The sequence below is a fragment of the Amblyraja radiata genome, chromosome 17, assembly GCF_010909765.2.
Source record: "Amblyraja radiata isolate CabotCenter1 chromosome 17, sAmbRad1.1.pri, whole genome shotgun sequence".
Taxonomy (NCBI): domain Eukaryota; kingdom Metazoa; phylum Chordata; class Chondrichthyes; order Rajiformes; family Rajidae; genus Amblyraja; species Amblyraja radiata.
In genome coordinates this window covers 15,102,351-15,121,258 of record NC_045972.1, presented here as the reverse complement: position 1 = coordinate 15,121,258, position 18,908 = coordinate 15,102,351, and the positions used below count along the sequence as shown (strand labels likewise).

Sequence of the window (18,908 nt, the reverse complement as noted above, 5' to 3'; positions counted from 1 at the left end):
ATCCCCCCAGATTTCTCTTCAAATCAAAAGTTCAGCCCTTTTAGAGCATCCGTGGTACTTCAAATTGTGTATTGACTTCATAATCTCAGTGATCCACCTGTTCGTCTGACATAATGTAGATATGCAAAGTTTTAGTAACTTGGTTGTTGGTGATAAATCCCAACGGTTCTGAATGTGAACTGCTGGCATTTACATTTAAATTGGAGCAAGTGCAGGACTTCCTTGAATGTTTAAACAACACGAAAGCCCCAAGATAACACAAAAAGCTGGAGTAACTCCGCAGGTCTGGCAGCATCTCTGGAGAAAAGGAATAGCTGACATTTCAGGTCGAGAACCTTCTGACCTATGTCTGAAGGAGGGTCTCCACCCGAATCGTTACCTATTCCTTTTCTTCAGAGATGCTGCCAGACTCGCTGAGTTACCCCAGCTTTTGTAAACCACCATCTGCAGTTCCTTCCTACACAAGAAAGCCCCAAGTTTACTTGCAAGTTTGAATACACTGTATTTGTCAGCCTACTCTACTACAAGACTCCATCCATATGGCTCAGTCCTCCTGGGCTACTTTAAATGTAATAACCTACAGTATATTCCTTAACTCCACCGATTTCAATGGATAAAGAGACATATTCCATATATTAATGTGTTTGGGCCAATGTTATTAATTTTAACATTGTTTATTATTCTTTTCATTGTGAATAGCTTATATGTCTTAGAGTGAGAGACGTGGAGAGAAAATGTACACTACTCTTTGCTCTGACAGCTGGGGTAGGGGGTGAATAGGAGCAGCTGGTGAACTGAAGATGCTGGGGATAGGGCTTTATTGCTGTCAAAGCCTTCTTGGGCTCTTTGGAGATGAGGGTTCTTCAAATACTTTTTGATATTCTATTGCTCACAACATACTGCTGGAATCATATCATTATAGATACAATGGCCATAGGAAAGGTCGACAGTAATATCAAATATCTAACCAGCTATGAAATGTAGATCAGAACAGCTTTCTACAGAGCAAAAAATATCTCATAATCCTCTTCATGATTTTTGACAACATTTTTTAATATGTACACCATTGTTTTGAAAAATCTGCTCATGGAAACAATGTTCTCTACTTAAACTGTACAAACCAATCCTTATTTTGTAAATGTGCACACATCCAACAAATCTCCGCTCAATGTCCTTTGATTCAAAGACGCAGGCATTTCTTGAAAGCCCTGTTACAGAAATTATTCATCCGTAGAACCATTCTACTGAATCTTATCTGTGTACCAATCATACCTTGCACCTCACCCCTTTCCACCCCCAATCCAGGACCTCCACATCCAGACAAAGGCACAAAGTGCCGGAGTAACTCAGCGGGTCAGGCAGCATCTCTGGAGAAAAGAAATAGGTGATGTTTCAGGTCGAGACCCTTCTTCAGACTGAGAGTCAAGGGAGAGAGAAACTCATATCCCCTCTAGTTTCCCTCTTTTTTTGCTAGCAGATTCATCAAACAACTAACTATAGGAACAAATAAATCCCGGTCTGAAAAAGGGTCTCGACCTGAGACGTCGCCTATTCCTTCGCTCCATAGATGCTGCCTCACCCGCTGACTTTCTCCAGCTCTTATGTCTACCTTTGATTTTTCCAGCAACTGCAGTTCTTTCTTTAACAGCTTCAGGTTTGATCATTTTGAGCCTATGGTTTCTATTTCTGCACGTTAAATAGCCCATATTATTTTGTTCAATTGAATGCTGAAGCTTCAAAGCTGCACTAACTTCAAAGGCACAAGGGATGTTAGTCTGATTATTTCGAGGTATGCATAATGCATATGAGGGAATACGCATATAAAAAGCGTTGCCTCAAATGGAAAAACCTGTGTAGTGCAAAACATCACGGCACACCAGGAACAAACGTGAAGGCCAACACCACAGATTTTGCAGGAATAACTGATTTGATGTTGACATGAAAATCCTCTTAAAGTTATCTTACACCCTGCGTTATCTCTAGTTTTGACATGCCGGCTTACTCAATGGAGATGGTTTGGCAGAAGTGAGTGAATAACCCCCTATATTGATAGCTAAGTAAGGAGATCCAGACAGCACAGACAATCAAAGCAGCATTGCATTCCCGTTCGACACTCACTTCTCTCGGGAAGCATACTTTCCCCTAGCTAACGATGATCTATTCTACATTTTCCTTGATCTCCAACCCCTTTGTCTCGTGTCCACGCCTTACATTTCCTTATCTCTGCATCTCCCTCTCCCCTGATTCAGTCTGAAGAAAGGTCTCGACCCGAAACATCACCAATTCCTTCTCTCCAGAGATGCTGCCTGTCCCGCTGAGTTACTCCAGCATTTGGTGTCTGTCTTGCAGGATGTTAAGTTTATATTGGTCCTTTGGACAATAGCTGCTCCCTTTAATGCTTTCAAACCTTTAAGGAATGTTTTCATGTTTCTAACTGCAGACTAATTTCACAGCAGAGTTTGGGAATTGAAATTTCCAGAAGAGCGCTGTTTGAAAGACATAACTGTGAGGATGTCTCATGACTTTCTATTTCATTGACATTTTAAATACCATTGTTGTCATCTTAAATTACCGAACGAATCCGGCATCTTGGAGAGTGAATAAAAGGAATGCTGAGACAAGGTTAAGGTCAGACAACCTATTTGCAGCTCTCCTATTCCCATTGCCCGTGTTAGATTAATATAAGGAAAAATAATGATTCCAAATTAATGTAATGTAATTACTCTGGTGCAGCTGATCTGGATTTATTTTTAGAAATGCTGTGATCTGTTTGTGAAGTGTCATTCTAATGTAAATTCCATTACTGCGAAATCTCGGACACAAATGAGGCTGAACCTACCTTACCAATTATATAAGGGTCAGAAATAAATCTCAACTTCCTTTCAGCGGTGAGCACAAGCATTTCACTAATGATGTGCATATCTTGAGATATAAAACATAAAAGCGGCAAGAAACTATTCAGCTCGTAAGGCCTGTTTTGTGTTCAGTAACATCCTTACTGATTTTTCACCTCTGTCACTTACATGTACTAACCCTAAATCAGAATCCTTTAATATTCCCAATCATCAATTATTGTGTGTTTTTGGCAACATTATGAGACTGCCTTTCATCTAATATGATATGTGACTCCTATTAGATGCTGACATGTTTCCCTTTACAGTTTTTGGGTGTAAAATGAACGTATATTTGTTGTAAATTAACTAACAACTCCTCAATTGTTAACCAATGATCATTTACTTTGAACATTTTATTATATTTTTTCAATCTTTTCATAGTCAATAGATGACTAATATTTTTGTTATTTGTTTTATTTAGATAAGTTCCTAATTTCATGTTGAACAAAATCACTCACAGTCTATATGTAAGGTTCTATTAGATTATGATCACTCTTCCATTAAGATACTCTAACTATGTTATTCATTGCCTATCCTATTGCATTCTAAAATATCTAAAATTCTCATTGGTTATTCTTTCTTAAGTCTTAACTCTTTCTTAAAAAGTCTATAAATCTTTCCTTCATGCTTTCATAGCTAACTTATTCTACCCAATTACGGAAGTCTTCCATGCACAGATCTGACCTTTATGGATCTGGTGGTATTGACTTGTTATCTAAAACTGTTTAAACCCAAAATGGGCAGCCCAACATAGCAGCAGAATCTTGCACAGTGTAACGTGGTCATTAAATTGGTCTGAGTAAGGCCCACCCACCAAAACGTTGAAGCAACCAAAATAGATGAATAGACAATGCTGTCTCGCTTTATCAACTGTCAAGAGTTTGAAGAGTATGAGTATTTCTGCATGGGCGTGTCAATCAATAACTTCCAAAAAATATTTTAAAATTAATTTAAAGAATGATAAAAATATCAAAATGTTAAATAATTTTCTCAAAAGATAAAGTACACAAATGTAAAACAGTTTGAAAGACTAAAAATATTAAAGCCAACTCTGTTAATAATAGAACATAGAATATAGAACAGTGCAGCACAAGAACGGGCTCTGAAACCACACATAGTCTATGCCAAATGTGATGCCACCATCCCCTGCATAGCTATGTGCCTATCTAAAAGTCTCTTAAACACCACTATTGCATTTGCTTCCACCACCATCCAATCTGTACCTTTCGTAATTTTATATAACCTGAACTGAACACAATACTCCAAATGTGGCCCAACAACAGTTTGGCAAAGCTAAAACATGACTCCTAACTCTTCTACTCAATGTCTCAACCTACAAAGGCAAGCACACCATATGTATGTGTATACATATGTATCATGTGTATACATATGTATGATATGTATCAGCCTGAAGAAGGGTTCCGACCAGAAACGTAACCTAAACATGTTCTCCAGACATGCTGCCTGACCCACTGAATTTCTCCAGCATTTTGGGTCGTTTTTTTGTAAACCCGTATCTGCAGTTCCTTGTTTCCATATCATGTGCCCGCTTTCCTGTGCTCTCTTATCGCGTTGCACTTTCAGGGAACCATGGATTTGGACCCCAGGATCCCTCTGTACATCAACGCTGACAACACCATTAACTGTATGTTTTCCTCTTGCAAGCAACCTCCCAAAGTGTAACATCTCCCATTCAGACTTAAAAAAAACACTTAACACTTCCTGTGTAGGAAGGAACTCCAGATGCTGGTTTACACCAAAGATAGACACAAAAAGATGAAGTAACTCTGCAGGTCAGGCAACATCTCCGGAGAAAAGGAATAGGTGACGTTTCAGACTGGGAAGGGTCTGGACCCAAAACGTCACCTGATACTTCCTTGCAGTTATTCACTTCCTTACAAGTGAATAGTTTCAGCCCACCAGGCCAAACCTGGCACAGGTTCAGGAGGCAGAGTAATCATCACAGCACAGCATCACTGCACTGGGGTTAAGGAAAGAGTGTTCACGTCGCGGTCCTGTTTTCACCAATCTTTCCAGCACCACGCACAAGAAGCCCAAGACAGACACCACTGTATGCAGATGTCAAGAAGTGTGTTCAGCTCTGGCTGAACAACTTCTAATCTTGTGTGTGGAGTCGACAAGAAGAAGATCACTGCGCTGCAGTTTGTACTTTGTTGCTGAACTCCACGAGGAGTTTGACACACTGGCAAAGCTGAGCCAACTTCCTCAGGACTTCCATATTCGTCCAGGGTACCTGAACTTGGTGGCTCTTGAGCTGAGAACTGCTGGCATATCTTAGCAAGTTCTGAACTGATGTTTACAATGATAATCTCATTCATCAGAACTGTATGGAAGTTAATGTGCTTAAACAGTGTGAAGAACAGCGGCACACAGGTGCAACTGGTAGAGCTGCTGCCTCACAGCGCCAAAGATTCGATCCTGACCTCGGGTGCTGTTCATGTGGAGTTTGCCCGTTCTCCCTATTACCGTGTGGGTTTTCCTCCGGGTGTTTCGGTCCCCTCCGACATCCCAAAGACATGCGACTTTGTAGGTGCATTGCCCCCTGCAAATTGCCCCTAAAGTGTACGAAGTGGATGAGAAAGTGCGATAACATAGAACTAGTATGAACAGGTAATCGATGGTTGTCATGGACTCGGTGGGCTGAGGGCATGTTTCCATGCTGTATCTCTAACCTCTAAACAGTGAACAGCATGGTTAAAATTAGATTCAGTCAAACAGAGTAACTTGGAATTATTCCGCCCCTTCCAGATACTAATTTACTATCATTAGCTTTCTACTTGACTGAAGGTCTAAATAAAGGTAAATGTTGACCTACCTATATTCAGATATTTGACACAATGACATCAACACTGATGTAATGTTAATATTTTTTTAGCAATTCCCGAGTTACCTGTGCTGTACAGGAAGTCAAGGTGGGAGAAACCTTGCGGCTGGAAGAATCAAGATAAATACATTAAAACAAAAACTTTTACCAGACCACCCTGTACGCCTGGTTGGTTTCTGGGTGCTTCAGAACACCCACCCTTTAGTTGGCCTAAAGCCAACTTTGCACTGAAGAGAAACAGTCTGTTTAATGTTGTACAGGGAAGAGGCGTGGAAAGAGAATGGGCCATATCTTCTTATTCTCTTGTTCATCCGGGCTCACACTATAATTTAATGTATTAATTGTCTCCTGGTCTAAAAATTAAAATTTTCAATACATTGCAAAAATATTCCAACCTTGACTATTTTTTGGAACTTTCAAGCATTTGATTTAATCCCTTAATAACAATTTACCACATCCACATTTACCGCTGCTTGTAAACTTTCAGAATATTGCACCATAGTATTCACAGAATGGTTTCATGCCAAACATGATCAGAACAGTAACGGAGTAATTCATCTCGGAATCAAACCTCAATCTACCTCAACCTATAGATTGTGATTAGCATTAGTTCATAGAACCATCGGGGGGCGCCAGCAATGGCTGCCTCACCAACAGTCTGTTTGTCCTTTCCTTCTTTGTGATTTAATTGCATGTGTTAAATGTATGTTTTTAGTGTTCTTTAGCTTGTTTTATGTGGGGGGTGAGGTTGGAGGAAACCTTTTCCAATCTCTTACCTCAACGGAAATGCGAATTTTTTCCATATCGTATATCCGCCCACACTGTGGCCTAACATCGAGGAGTTGGCAGTCTCTGCTGGAGATCGACCGGGAGCTCCATCGCGGGTACCTATGGACTTACCATCGCAGAGTTTGTGATCCCTTTGCCAGGGGTCGACCTCTTAGATCCAACAGTGTGTGCTTGCAGACTTAACATCATGGAGCCCATGGTCTCTGGTCAGAGACTGACTTTGGGAACTCCAAGCCGTGAAATTTTCGACCGCCCCGATGCAGGAGTTTCGATCGCCTCGACGTGGGGGCTTTGACCACCGGCTGCAGGAGGTCCGATCACCCCAACAGATGGTTCGACAGTCCTGACCGCGGGAGAATAAAGAGGATGAAGATTGGACTTTTTTGCCTTCCATCACAGTGAGGAATGTGGGGAATTCGCTGTGGTGAATGTTTATGTTCACTTTTATGTAGTTGTGTGTCTTGGTTTTTTTTCCGTATGGCTGTATGGTATTTAACATATCACTGTACCTTAATTGGTGCATGTGAATAAAAGACCTTTGAAACCTTTGAAACATGCGTGGTTTTGATTTTGTCTGCTTTCAGAACCATTTCAGCGCAATGAAGCACATATTTGGAGAAAAGGAATAGTCTGAAGGAGGGTCTCGACCTGAAAGGTCACCTATTCCTTTTTACAAAGATGCTGTCTGACCCGCTGGGTTACTCCAGCGTTTTTTGTCCACTTCGGTGTAAACCAACATCTGCAGTTCCTTCCTACTCAATGAAGCACATATGTTTAGGTTAATGATACAGTAATGAAATAGGCCCTTTGGCCCACTGAGTCCAGGCTGACCATCAATCATTCACAGCAGTTTCATTCCCTACACACCAGGGGCTATTTACAGAGGACATCAAGCTACAAACCCACAGATTTTTCAGATGTGGGAGGAAACCAAAGTTCCTGAAGGAAACTCACTCGATCACAGGGGGAATGTGCAAAGTCCACACAGACAGTTCCCGATGTCAGGATCACACCCGGGACTCTGACGCCATGAAGCAATAGCTCTACCAGCTGCTGCCACTGCGCTGCCCCTACATTTTAACATTCATGTGACACACAAACTTCATTTATCCGTGGCCTTTAAATTAATACTTGTACAAACTCTAGATAGAAGTACATTCTGCTCCCGATGGTAATGGTATAGTTTGTAACATATGCATGCTGAACTGTACTTCAAAATTCAGCTCTGCTAAAGTCAATGGAACTAAATTTCAGAAATGTGAATTGGCAATTGTACATCACAGCATTGTCTGTACTGAACCTACAACTTAGGATGGGATTCCAGTGTAAGATACTTACCTAATTGTCTGTTTCTGTAGAATATCTTGGTCAGTTGCATTCAACGTCACAACAACAGTGCCTATTGGAATATTCTCCGGTTTGACAACAATCGTTGGGTCTGGATTGAAAATAGGTGGCTCATTCGCATCAACGACTGTAACTTGCACCGTGGTGGTAGAACTGGGACCATAACTGATCTCTGGCATGATTGGGTCTTCGTTCTCCACTTTAATTAGCAGCGTGTGAAATGCAGATCTTTCATAATCCAAAGACTGAAATAGAAACAATTAAAAATATTTCAATTACTCAAATTGTTGAAAGGACCGAAAATTCAGAGCTTCCTAACTACAGATGCAAAAGAACTTCTTCAACAAAGGTTATGGACTTTAAATTAATCCTCACAATCACCTGTAAGAATTAAAATCTTCATAGTTATTTGAACAATTTGCTGCATACAAAGTGAAAATTGTTTCCGGGGATAGGGGCGGCTTGTTGGCACAGTGTTAGAGTTGCTGCCTTACAACGCCAGAGACCTGAGATCGATCCTGACTATGGGTGCTGTCTGTACAGAGCTTCTACATTCTACCCATGACCACATGGGTTTTCTCCAGAAGCTCTGGTTTCCTCCCACACTCCAAAGAAGTACAGGTTCGTAGGTTAATTGGCTTCAGTAAAGATTGTAAATTGTCCCTAGTGTGTAGGATAGTGCTAGTGTATGGGGATCGCTGTCGGCATGGACTCGGTGGGCCAAAGGGCCTATTTCCACGCTGTATAACTAAACTAAACTAAAGATCTATATGGGTATTTAAGAACTGAGTAGGGGTGGGAGAATGCAACCTTCACGTGGTCCACCCTGTTTCGACGAATGCAATCAACAATCAAATAAGATCAAATAGACAAGTTGTCCTACAAGTTTAGGCTGTGCACGGCATACGCAAGAAAACTGAGTGAATGAAACTAATTGGCCCTGTGTTAGCTGCTTATAGGGGTTTGCTTCTATGTTCAGTGGTGGCCTCATTCAATTTTCACATGTTTGCATTTCCTGTGGGAATCATTAGATTATGAACAGTTGGATTCATGACATCCCTGTGGCACCCCATTAGTCTCAGCCTTACAAAATAAAAATGATATTATTCCAAAGTAGAAGTGGTTGAGAGCTTCAAGTTCCTTGGCGTAAATACTACTAACGATCTGTCATGGACTAACCGCATTGAAGCGACAGCCAAGAAGGCACACCGATGATTCTATTCCCTCAAGGGACTGAGAAAATTCAGCATGTCTCCAACGACTCTTACTCAAGGGCCTGTCCCACTTAGGCGATTTTTTAGGCGACTGCCGCGACCGTCATAGTCGTTACAGGTCGCCGAAAAAACGGAGACTGTACGCCCCTACAACATACAACAGTGCATACAAAAATATTATAACAACATTAACATTTAAATTATCTGTAATATAACTTTAATGGAATTCACTGATGACATCACCGGCAACTACCTACATCATCCTGGCCACATCCTACATCATCCAGGCGACAGCACCTACATCAGGCAATGGTCGTCAAAAAGTTTTGAACATTTCAAAATTCTGTGGTGACCAGAAAGGCTCTACGACTCTTTGGGCGGCTAGAGGAGATCATACCGGCGACACCCCGGCGACCATGTGGCGACAGCCTAGTTGCCTGTGGTCTCCTAAAAAATCGCCTAAGTGGGACAGGCCCTTATTAACCTCTACAGATGCACCGTATAAAGCATCCTGTCGGGGCCTGAAACGTCAATTATTTCCTTCTCTCCAGAGATACTGCCTGTCCCGTCGAGTTACTCCAGCATCTTCTGTCTTTGTCAGGATGCATTACACAGAAATTGCAGAGTTGTGGATCTAGCCTGGACAATCACACAGATCAGATTACCCAGCATTCAGTCTGAAGTAGGGTCTTGACCCGAAAGGTCGCTCCATTCCTTCTCCATGACTCCATACTGCCTTGGGTAAGCAGCCAATATATTCAAAGACCTTTCCCACCCTTCTTCTCCCTGCTGTCACTAGGCAGAAGATACAGGAGCCTGGAAGCTCGCACCAACAGACTTGGGAACCGCTTCTTCCCCGAGTTGTGTAGGAAGGAACTGCAGATGCTAGTTTACACTGAAGATAGACCCAAAATGCTGGAGTAACGCAGCGGGTCAGAAAGCATTACTGGAGGAAAGGAATAGGTGACGTTTTGAGTCGAGTCAGTCCTCTGGTTTGTTTGTAAGAGGCCATGAGTTTTCAGATTGTGGAGGTGTACAATTCTGCGGCTGCTGTTGGTCTGTCACACCTCATGGATTTGAACTTTCGGTCTATGTGTCTATGCCATTTATGTGTCTATGTCATGTGGTGTTTCCACACCACAGGTTTGGGGAGGTCCTCAGTGTGAAAGTGGAAGGATTGTGCAATGGTCATTTCTACCAATGCCTGGCAGAGGAATCTGTGGAGTGGTGAGGATGAGCGCATGTACCTTATGGACACAAAATGCTGGAGTAACTCAGTGGGACAGGCAGCATTTCTGGAGAGAAAGAATGGGTGACGTTTTGCGTCGCGACCCTTGGTCTTAGAACCAAAATAGTGACCCGAAATATCACCCCAGCATTTTTTGCCTATCTTCAGTGTTAACCAGCACCTGCAGTTCCTTCCTTTCCATAGGCTGTCCCTAATGTTTGTTAATGCATTATGTGTCTGACAGTTTTGCCCTTCTGGACTCAGCCAGCTCAATCAGTGGTGGTTTATCAATCATTTTCGTGGTGGCCATTGAAGTCCCCCACCCAGAGTATATTCTGTGCTTTAGCCACTTACAATGTCGTTCAGTCCTCCTCCGGCTCATCAGCTGAGGAAGGATAGTATATGGTATTGAGTTGGAGGCTTCTTTAGCCATATCCCTCCCTCCAGCTTTATATCTCACTCTTTTCTTCTTTCCTTTTGTCTCCTTTACACCTCTAGCTTATACAACTATTTCCACCCATCTGCAAATCACCTCACCTCAAATGTGTCCACCTATCACTTGCCTGGCTTTGCCCCACATCACCTCTCATTTCCAGCTTTCTCCCCTCGACTTCATCAGTCTGAAGAAGGGTCCTAACCAGAAACGTCATCTGTCTATTTCCTTTACAGATGCTCCCTGACTCACTGAGTTGTTCCAACACTTTGTCTTTTAGTCCTTCGCTCTGTTTAATTCGATGCCATGATATCAAGGCTGCTCCTTCTAGCCTGGAAAAATCTATCACATCCCTAAGGGATAATGCCATGTTAGCCGCCTTCTTGAACTGCTGAAGTCCTTCTGATGAAGGTGTATTCACTGTATTATTAGGAATGGATTTCCAGGATTTAGGTTCATGGATGAAAAAAAGGACTGGGATATATTTGAAGATCATACATGATGAAGAGTAACCTCCCATAGTGACATTCCCACACAAACGTTGCCCATTAGCTTCTTGTTGTAAAGGTTGTTGGTTTGTGTGGTGTTATTGGAGTGGCTTTGATGAGCGACTGCAGTGCACTTTGCAGATGGGACATACTTAACCATTGAACCTTTGTTGGAACCCGTGTATGTTCTGGGTGACGTTGGGTTGCCAATGAAGCAGGATGGTATGTCCTGGATGGTGTTGAGCTTCTGGACAAGTGATGGAGCTCCATGTATCCAGGCAGGTAAAGAGAATCAAGTCAAAAGTGTTTTATTGTCGCGTGAGCCAGATAGAACAGTGAAATTCTTACTTGCAGCAGCACAACAGAAGATGTAAACATAGTACACTGTAAACAATATAATAAACGAGACAGAAAAAAAAAGAGCCATTTCATCATACTCCTGGTCTGTGATATGCGGATGGTGGAACGGCTTTAGGATGTCAGGAGATGAGTGAGTGCAGGGATCCCCAGCCTCGGACCTACATTTGTAGCCATTGTATTCATATGGCAAGTCCAGTTAATTTTGAGTCTAAAGAAGGGTCTCGACCCAAAATGCCACCTATTCATGTTCTCCAGGGATGCTGCTTAACCCACTGAGTTACTCCAGAACTTTGCGTCCTTTTGTGCATTAACCAGCTGCAAATGAAATATAACTTTTTATAATCATCAGTGATCATCCCCAAATTTGGGCTTGTGATGGAAGATCACTGATGAAGCAGCTGAAGACGGATGATCCAGGACATTGCCCTGCAGAACTCCAGTAGTGATGTCGTGGTGTTGAGTTATTGTTTTCCAACATAATGGAGGAACAGGCACATTTACTGTCAATTAACTACTGCTTTGCTATACCTGCATGATATCACCCCAAACCTCATGTTCTACCTTGCTTAATAACCACTTCTGTGGTAACATATTCAAGGCCCTCCTGAAACCCCAAAATACTGCATTTCCTGCTTCTTGTATTTGTTTTGCGTGTGGTAACATCCTTATCTTTAATCATAAGTGCAATGTAGGCGTTTATTTCTCAACATATGGAAAGTCTATGAAATGTAGACCTAGTTGCAGAAGATTTACTTTAGACTTTAGAGATAAGGCGTGGAAACAGGCCCTTCGGCCCACTGAGTCTGCGCCGACCAGTGGTCACCCATACACTGACTCAATCCTACACACTAGGAACAATTTACGATACAATACGATAGAACGTTATTTATCCCCTGAGGAAATTAATCTGCCAACAGTCATAAAACATGATACATGAAATTATAGTGACGAGTGGAAAGGATTGATGATGTGCAAAGATTGGGGAGGGGGCTGCGGGCTGGGGGAGGGGGGGGGGGGGAGGGGGGGGGGGGGGGGGGGGGGGGGGGGGGGGGGGGGGGAGTCAGTCCGCCCTATGACAGAAGGAGGAGAAGTTGTACAGTTTGATAGTCACAGGGAAGAAGGATCTCCTGTGGCGTTCAGTACTGCATCTTGGTGAACCAGTCTGTTGCTGAAGGTACTCCTCAGGTTGACCAGTGTGTCATGGTGAGGGTGTACTGTACTGTCCAAGATGCTCCCCAGTTTGAGTAGCATCCTCCCCTCCAAGACCACCTCCCATGAATCCTACTCCTCCCTCAGGATGGAGCCAGCCTTCCTGATGAGTTTATTAATCCTCCAATTTACTGAAGCCAATTGATTTACAAACCCGTACGTCTTTGGGATGTGGGAGGAAACTGGAGCACCTCAAGAAAACCCAGTCACAGAGAGAATGAACAATCTCCATACAGACAGCACCAGTAGTCAGGATTTTTGGCACTGTAAGGCAGCAATTCTGTTGTTGTGCCGCCCATAATGATCTAATCTTAAAAATGGGGAGGAGCGGGCAGGGAGGAGAGGGGGGGTGGAGGAGAGGGAGGGGGGAGGAGAGGGAGGGGGAGGGGGGGGAGGAGAGGGCGGGGGAGGGGGGGGGGAGGGGGGGGAGGGAGGGGGGGGGGGAGGGGGGGAGAGGGGAGGGGGGGGGGGGGGGGGGGGGAGGGGGGGGGAGAGGAGAGGGGAGGGGAGGAGAGGAGAGGGGGGGGGGAGGAGGGGGGGGGGGGGGGGGGGGGGGGGGGGAGAGGGGGGGGGGAGGAGAGGGGGGGGGAGGAGAGGGGGGGGAGGAGAGGGGGGGGGAGGAGAGGGGGGGGAGGAGAGGGGGGGGAGGAGAGGGGGGGGAGGAGAGGGGGAGGGGGGGGGGGGGGGGGGGAGGAGAGGGGGGGGGTGGGTGGAAGAGGGGAGGAGAAGGGAGGAGGGGGAGAGAGAGGGTGTGCAGAGAGGGGGGTGAGGTGAGGGGAGGGGGAGAGGTGTGGAGCAGGGAGGGTGGGGGGGTGTGTGGAGGGGAGGGGGGTTTAGTGGAGGGATGGTGGGGGAGGGGATGGAGGGGAGGAGAGGGAGAAAAAGAGGGGAGAGAGAGAGAGGGGGGGAGAGGGGGGAGGGGGGAGAGGAGAGGAGCGGAGAGGAGAAGGAAAGGAGGGGAGGGAGGAGAGGGGGGGGAGGAGAGGGGGGGGAGGAGAGGGGGGGGAGGAGAGGGGGGGGAGGAGAGGGGGGGGAGGAGAGGGGGGGAGAGGAGAGGGGGGGAGAGGAGAGGGGGGGAGAGGAGAGGGGGGGAGAGGAGAGGGGGGGAGAGGAGAGGGGGGAGAGGAGAGGGGGGGAGAGGAGAGGGGGGGGGAGGAGAGGGGGGGGGAGGAGAGGGGGGGGAGGAGAGGGGGGGGAGGAGAGGGGGGGGAGGAGAGGGGGGAGGAGAGGGGGGGAGGAGAGGGGGGGGAGGAGAGGGGGGGAGAATGAGGGGGGGGAGGAAGAGGGGGGGAGGAGAGGGGGGGAGGAGAGGGGGGAGAGGAGAGGGGGGAAAGGAGAGGGGAGGAGAGGAGAGGGGAGGAGAGGGGGGGGAGGAGAGGGGGGGAGGAGAGGGGGTGGAGGAGAGGGGGGGGAGAGGGGAGAGGGAGGGAGGGGGGGAAGAGGGGAGGGGGGGTGAGGGGAGGGGGGGTGAGGGGAGGGGGGGGTGAGGGGAGGGGGGGGGGTGAGGGGAGGGGGGGTGAGGGGAGGGGGGGGTGAGGGGAGGGGGGGGGGGTGAGGGGGGGGGGGGTGAGGGAGGGGTGGGGGTGAGGGGAGGGGGGGTGAGGGGAGGGGGGGTGAGAGGAAGGGGGGGGGGGTGAGAGGAAGGGGGGGAGAGAGGAGGGCAGAAGAGAGGGGGGGTGATGGGGAAAGGGGGGGGGGTGATGGGGAAAGCGGGGGAGAGAGAGGAGGGGGAGAGAGAGGAGGGGGGAGAGAGAGAGAGAGAAAGAGAGAGGGATAGGAAGAGAGAGAGTTGGGGAGAGAGAGAGAGAGGGTGCCTTTTTACTTCAACCCTAACAACCATTTGCAGGCAGTGCTTTTTTCCTCAAACTAACCATATTTTCATTTTCAAACCACATTATGGGTACCCACAGCCGTGGAGACATTTGTTCAGTGTTATTCAGAGCTCTGATTGAGGCACACCACTTGCAGAGCTCTGATTGAGGCACACCACTTGCAGAGCTCTGATTGAGGCACACCACTTACAAAGACTGATTGAGGCACACCACTTGCAGAGACTGATTGAGGCACACCACTCCTGGTTTTATAGTCCCTCCCCCTCCCTCCAGCAGGGGCAGCAGAGAGAATGGGGAATTTTATAAAAACATTAACATATCTGTCATTTTTCATCGACGGGAAAAATCCTCGGCACACATGCGGCGGAGGGGGGCTCTGAGCGAGGAGACCAAAAATGACGGCCGTAGGTGGCGGCGTTCTCGGAAATCGCAGCACAGAAGGCCAAAAGCGGTCAAGAACAGAGATTTAGTAATATAGATAGATATGATTCCCCCTTAAAGAAGGAAGTACTGACCTTCTCATCGGCAGTGATTTGTGTACCTTCAATAATTTAGCCACATTGATTTAACTGCAAGGAATCTCGTGATCTTTCTTTGTGTCCAATTTCCAGCTGCCTTCCTATAACACCAGAATGTGTGACAGACTAGTAACTAAAAAGATACTTACTTTGTCGACAAATAGCATCCCATCGTTAGTCTTCGGATTGGTTTCAATCTTGAAGTTCCTGTCAGGATTTCCATTGATGATGGTGTAGACAGCTCTCCACGCACCAGTAGCAGGGTCATCGTTGTCCTCCACTGTAAGATTTACTATGATGCCAGTAAATCCTTCATTCACTGTAGCTTGAAACTAAAGGAAAAAATACATTGCTGTCACTAAGACGAGGCTTCAGTCATAAATCAAAATAACTGAATCTCATTTTCAATGCACTTTAAGATGATGTTGTATCTCCTCAACATTCACTTACATTTTCTGCCAATAAATAACTGAAATATCCTAAAAGATTTAACCAACTGATATTACCACAAACTCAAGTATTATTCTATTTTTCATTGGCCAAAAATAAGTTAAGAAATGTCTTATATAGAATAACCAAACTACATTTTATTTACTGTGAAAGAAAAATAAGTCCTGGGAATATTCAGAAGATCGGGCATCTTATGTGGAGGAAGAAACAGAATTAACAATTTAAGTCATTGTTTTATTTTCTGCAGAAATGGCTCACACATTTTATCAGGAACATGCCTCACCTTCCCCAACACATAATTAGATGATAAACACTGCTCTGTTAATTGAGGTTCTAGCAATGGTTTGATTACTAGTCTGATCCATATTGGACCTTTTGTAAGGTAGTCAGTTTAACAAGGTTAGCGCCATTAAGAGAAGGAATGTGCAGTGAGGACAAGGAGGTGGATGTCCCAGATGGCAGGCTGGCAAGAGGTCCAGATTATGAGGAGAGGATAGACAATCATAGGAGAAGTAGCAAATTGGTGCTAGCTGCTTTCAAGCCAGAAACGAGTGTTGGAGCAAAGGGTAATTGTTTCCTGCAGAAGGTGGTGTGTAGAGGTATTCCTCAAGGTTCAGTACAAGGAGAGCACAACTTACATTGATGAGTTAGACTGTGAAACTAAGAGCATTGTTTCTAAATTTGCAAATGATATCAAATTGGGAAAGATACCCTGTACTGAGGGAGACTGCACCAAATTACAGGCAAGCATTAATAAGCTTTTACTTCTGGATATAGTTACAACATTTTGTTTTATTTTACACATTGGTTTGGGGACTTTTGCTTGATTTCTGTCCTACATTTTCTTGCATTCAATGTGTTTATTTGGTGTGTACCTATTAACAATCAACTTGCCTTGTTACATTCTGGTATCAATAGCCTTGGATGAAATTGGTAATGGTGCTTGTAATTAGTGTCACAGCCATGAGGAATTATTATTATTTATAATTATTGTGGAGAGAATTAATTGTTTTCCTCACAATTAATTAATAATTGTTGAGAAAAACTGATTTTCGATCCTGTCTCAAAGGCATTCCACCCTTGTACACTAATTTATAGGGTCATATAAGTCGTAGCATTATATAGTGTGGAAACAAGCCCTTTCGCCCAACTCACACACACTGACCGACATGCCTTCTGCCCTGCTGACTCTTATCCATCTAAACCTACCCTATCCATGTAGCTGTCCAAATGTCTCTTAAATGTTATGATAGTACCTGCATCAACTACCTCCTCTGGCAGCTCATTCCATATACCCACCACCCTTTGTGCAAAAAAGTTAACCCCCAAATTCCGGTTAAATCTTTCTCCCCTCACCTTAAATCTTTCCCCCCCCCTTACTTAGTGAGCCATATTGTAAATTACATATGCAGTGCTCGTTGGAAGCTCATTATTAAGCTCCAAATAAAGCAGACCAAGTGAAGTTTCTGGGTTCCAACTGACTGGGTAGCTCTGCAAAGTGCAGGGATCAACTAGGTTAGTTTGATTAGTAAGGGTGTTTGATTAGTAAGGGTGTCAGGGGTTTTGGGGAGAAGGCAGGAGAATGGGGTTGAGAGGGAAAGATAGATCAGCCATGATTGAATGGTGGGGTAGACATGATGGGCTGAATGACTGAATTCTGCTCCTAGAACTTATGAGAATCATTGATATTGAAAAAATATTGAAAATTTTAATTGATATTGAAAAAATAATAACTTTACATTCTGATACTCGATTTTCTTGTTTTAGATTCATATAGGATTAATAAACACAATACATCATTTCAATGTTCCTAAACATACTGTAAATAGAAGCAGTATGAATTATATATATTTAAAAATGTCAAAGCTTTCACTTCCTCAGTTTCTAATTCCAGATTATTCTCTTACTCGTATTTAATGTTACACAGTGCTATCTATGTGAGAGAGTGGCTTTAGTGCACCCAAAGCTGATACACATGTCCCTGAAGCTCTGACCTAGAATTACCATATTATGAATATATGCATGACTGTGACCTAAACTCAGCACTTACTTCCACTATTCCATTATACACAAGAGCAACACAAATAACCCATAAATTGTATGCAAAAATTATGATCTGGTTCTCTGCCAATTCTGCAGTTTGCTGAAAACGTTGCATTGCTAAAACATTTTGTTCAATATTTGAATGCATGGTTTTAAGTAATTTTAATATAAATAATTATGAAAATTAGGAAATGGGCTAACAAATGCAATTTTCAAAACGTCTTTTCTCACATCGTTTATAAACAAAATATATTTTTATTTGTTTTGAATTAATATGAATATTTACAGCATTTATATTTGCATACATGAATCGTACTGCTGTAAAACACAACTGTCAATTTCAGATAACGATTCAATCAAAATGTGTGTGGTAATCTGGTATGGTTCAAAAAATTCCTTCTGTCATTTGTTCAATTTCTACAGGTATTTCATTGTGCTCAAAAGCCCTGCCATTTTACATTGAATCCACAAGTCTGTGCTTTTGACTATGGTGGTCGGAAAAATAAAACCTGATGTAACTTGTTAAATTCTACCTTCAAGCGTTATAATTATCCCAGCTAACCAGAATCTACATAGTAACAATGACTGGATCGAAATCAAAATGCTGGTGAAAAGATAAATGAGAAAAAAAAGTACATTGTGTGCCATCACATAACAGAAGTGAAAATGAAGTTAAAACTGGAAACTGTTTCTGCTTTCGGTACAATCTACTGCATGGGTGAGAAAGTTCACTCAAAATTGCACTACTTTTCCCAAAGTGAAGTAATGATTTAAATTTCTACACAGTCGTAAATGTAAAATCCCCAATGGCTTATTACAATCGGGGCAGCGACTTATAACATTATTATTATTTGCTTTTCCATTAAGAGAAAAAAAAATGTTGCATAGCAACCTGATAAAATGTATTAATGTAGTTGAAACTGGGTTTATTACAAAAATAACGGCAAGTAATATGAATTGCTGAATTAAATAATGGAAAATGACTTTGAATGTCTCCACTGAGTCAATTACTAATATCAATGGCATACATTAGTCAACAGTTTTATTTAAAGTTTAATAACTTTTAAAATGGACCAATTCGTTTCCTTGCCTCTGGCCTCCTTCAAGGACAAATTTAGCATCCAGCTCCTCCAAGAATGGACAGGACAATAAAGATTCAAACATGAAGCCAATAATGTATACAGTAGATATACCTTTAATGATACTCACTGGCAAATGAACATCTAAAATACCCTCAGACAAAGGAACATCTAAAATA

The 18,908-nt window shown here is 43.8% G+C and overlaps 1 protein-coding gene across 1 annotated transcript in view; it reads right to left on the bottom strand.

The window, feature by feature from the left end:
- Positions 1-18,908, bottom strand: part of cdh13 (cadherin 13) — a 1,031,775-nt gene that overhangs the window by 99,950 nt on the left and 912,917 nt on the right. Inside the window, exons 9-10 of the mRNA XM_033035775.1 lie at positions 15,307-15,489; positions 7,867-8,120 (exon numbers count right to left, since the gene is read on the bottom strand). Of these exons, the coding sequence (XP_032891666.1) occupies positions 7,867-8,120; positions 15,307-15,489 (437 nt within the window). The remainder of the gene's footprint in view (positions 1-7,866; positions 8,121-15,306; positions 15,490-18,908) is intronic.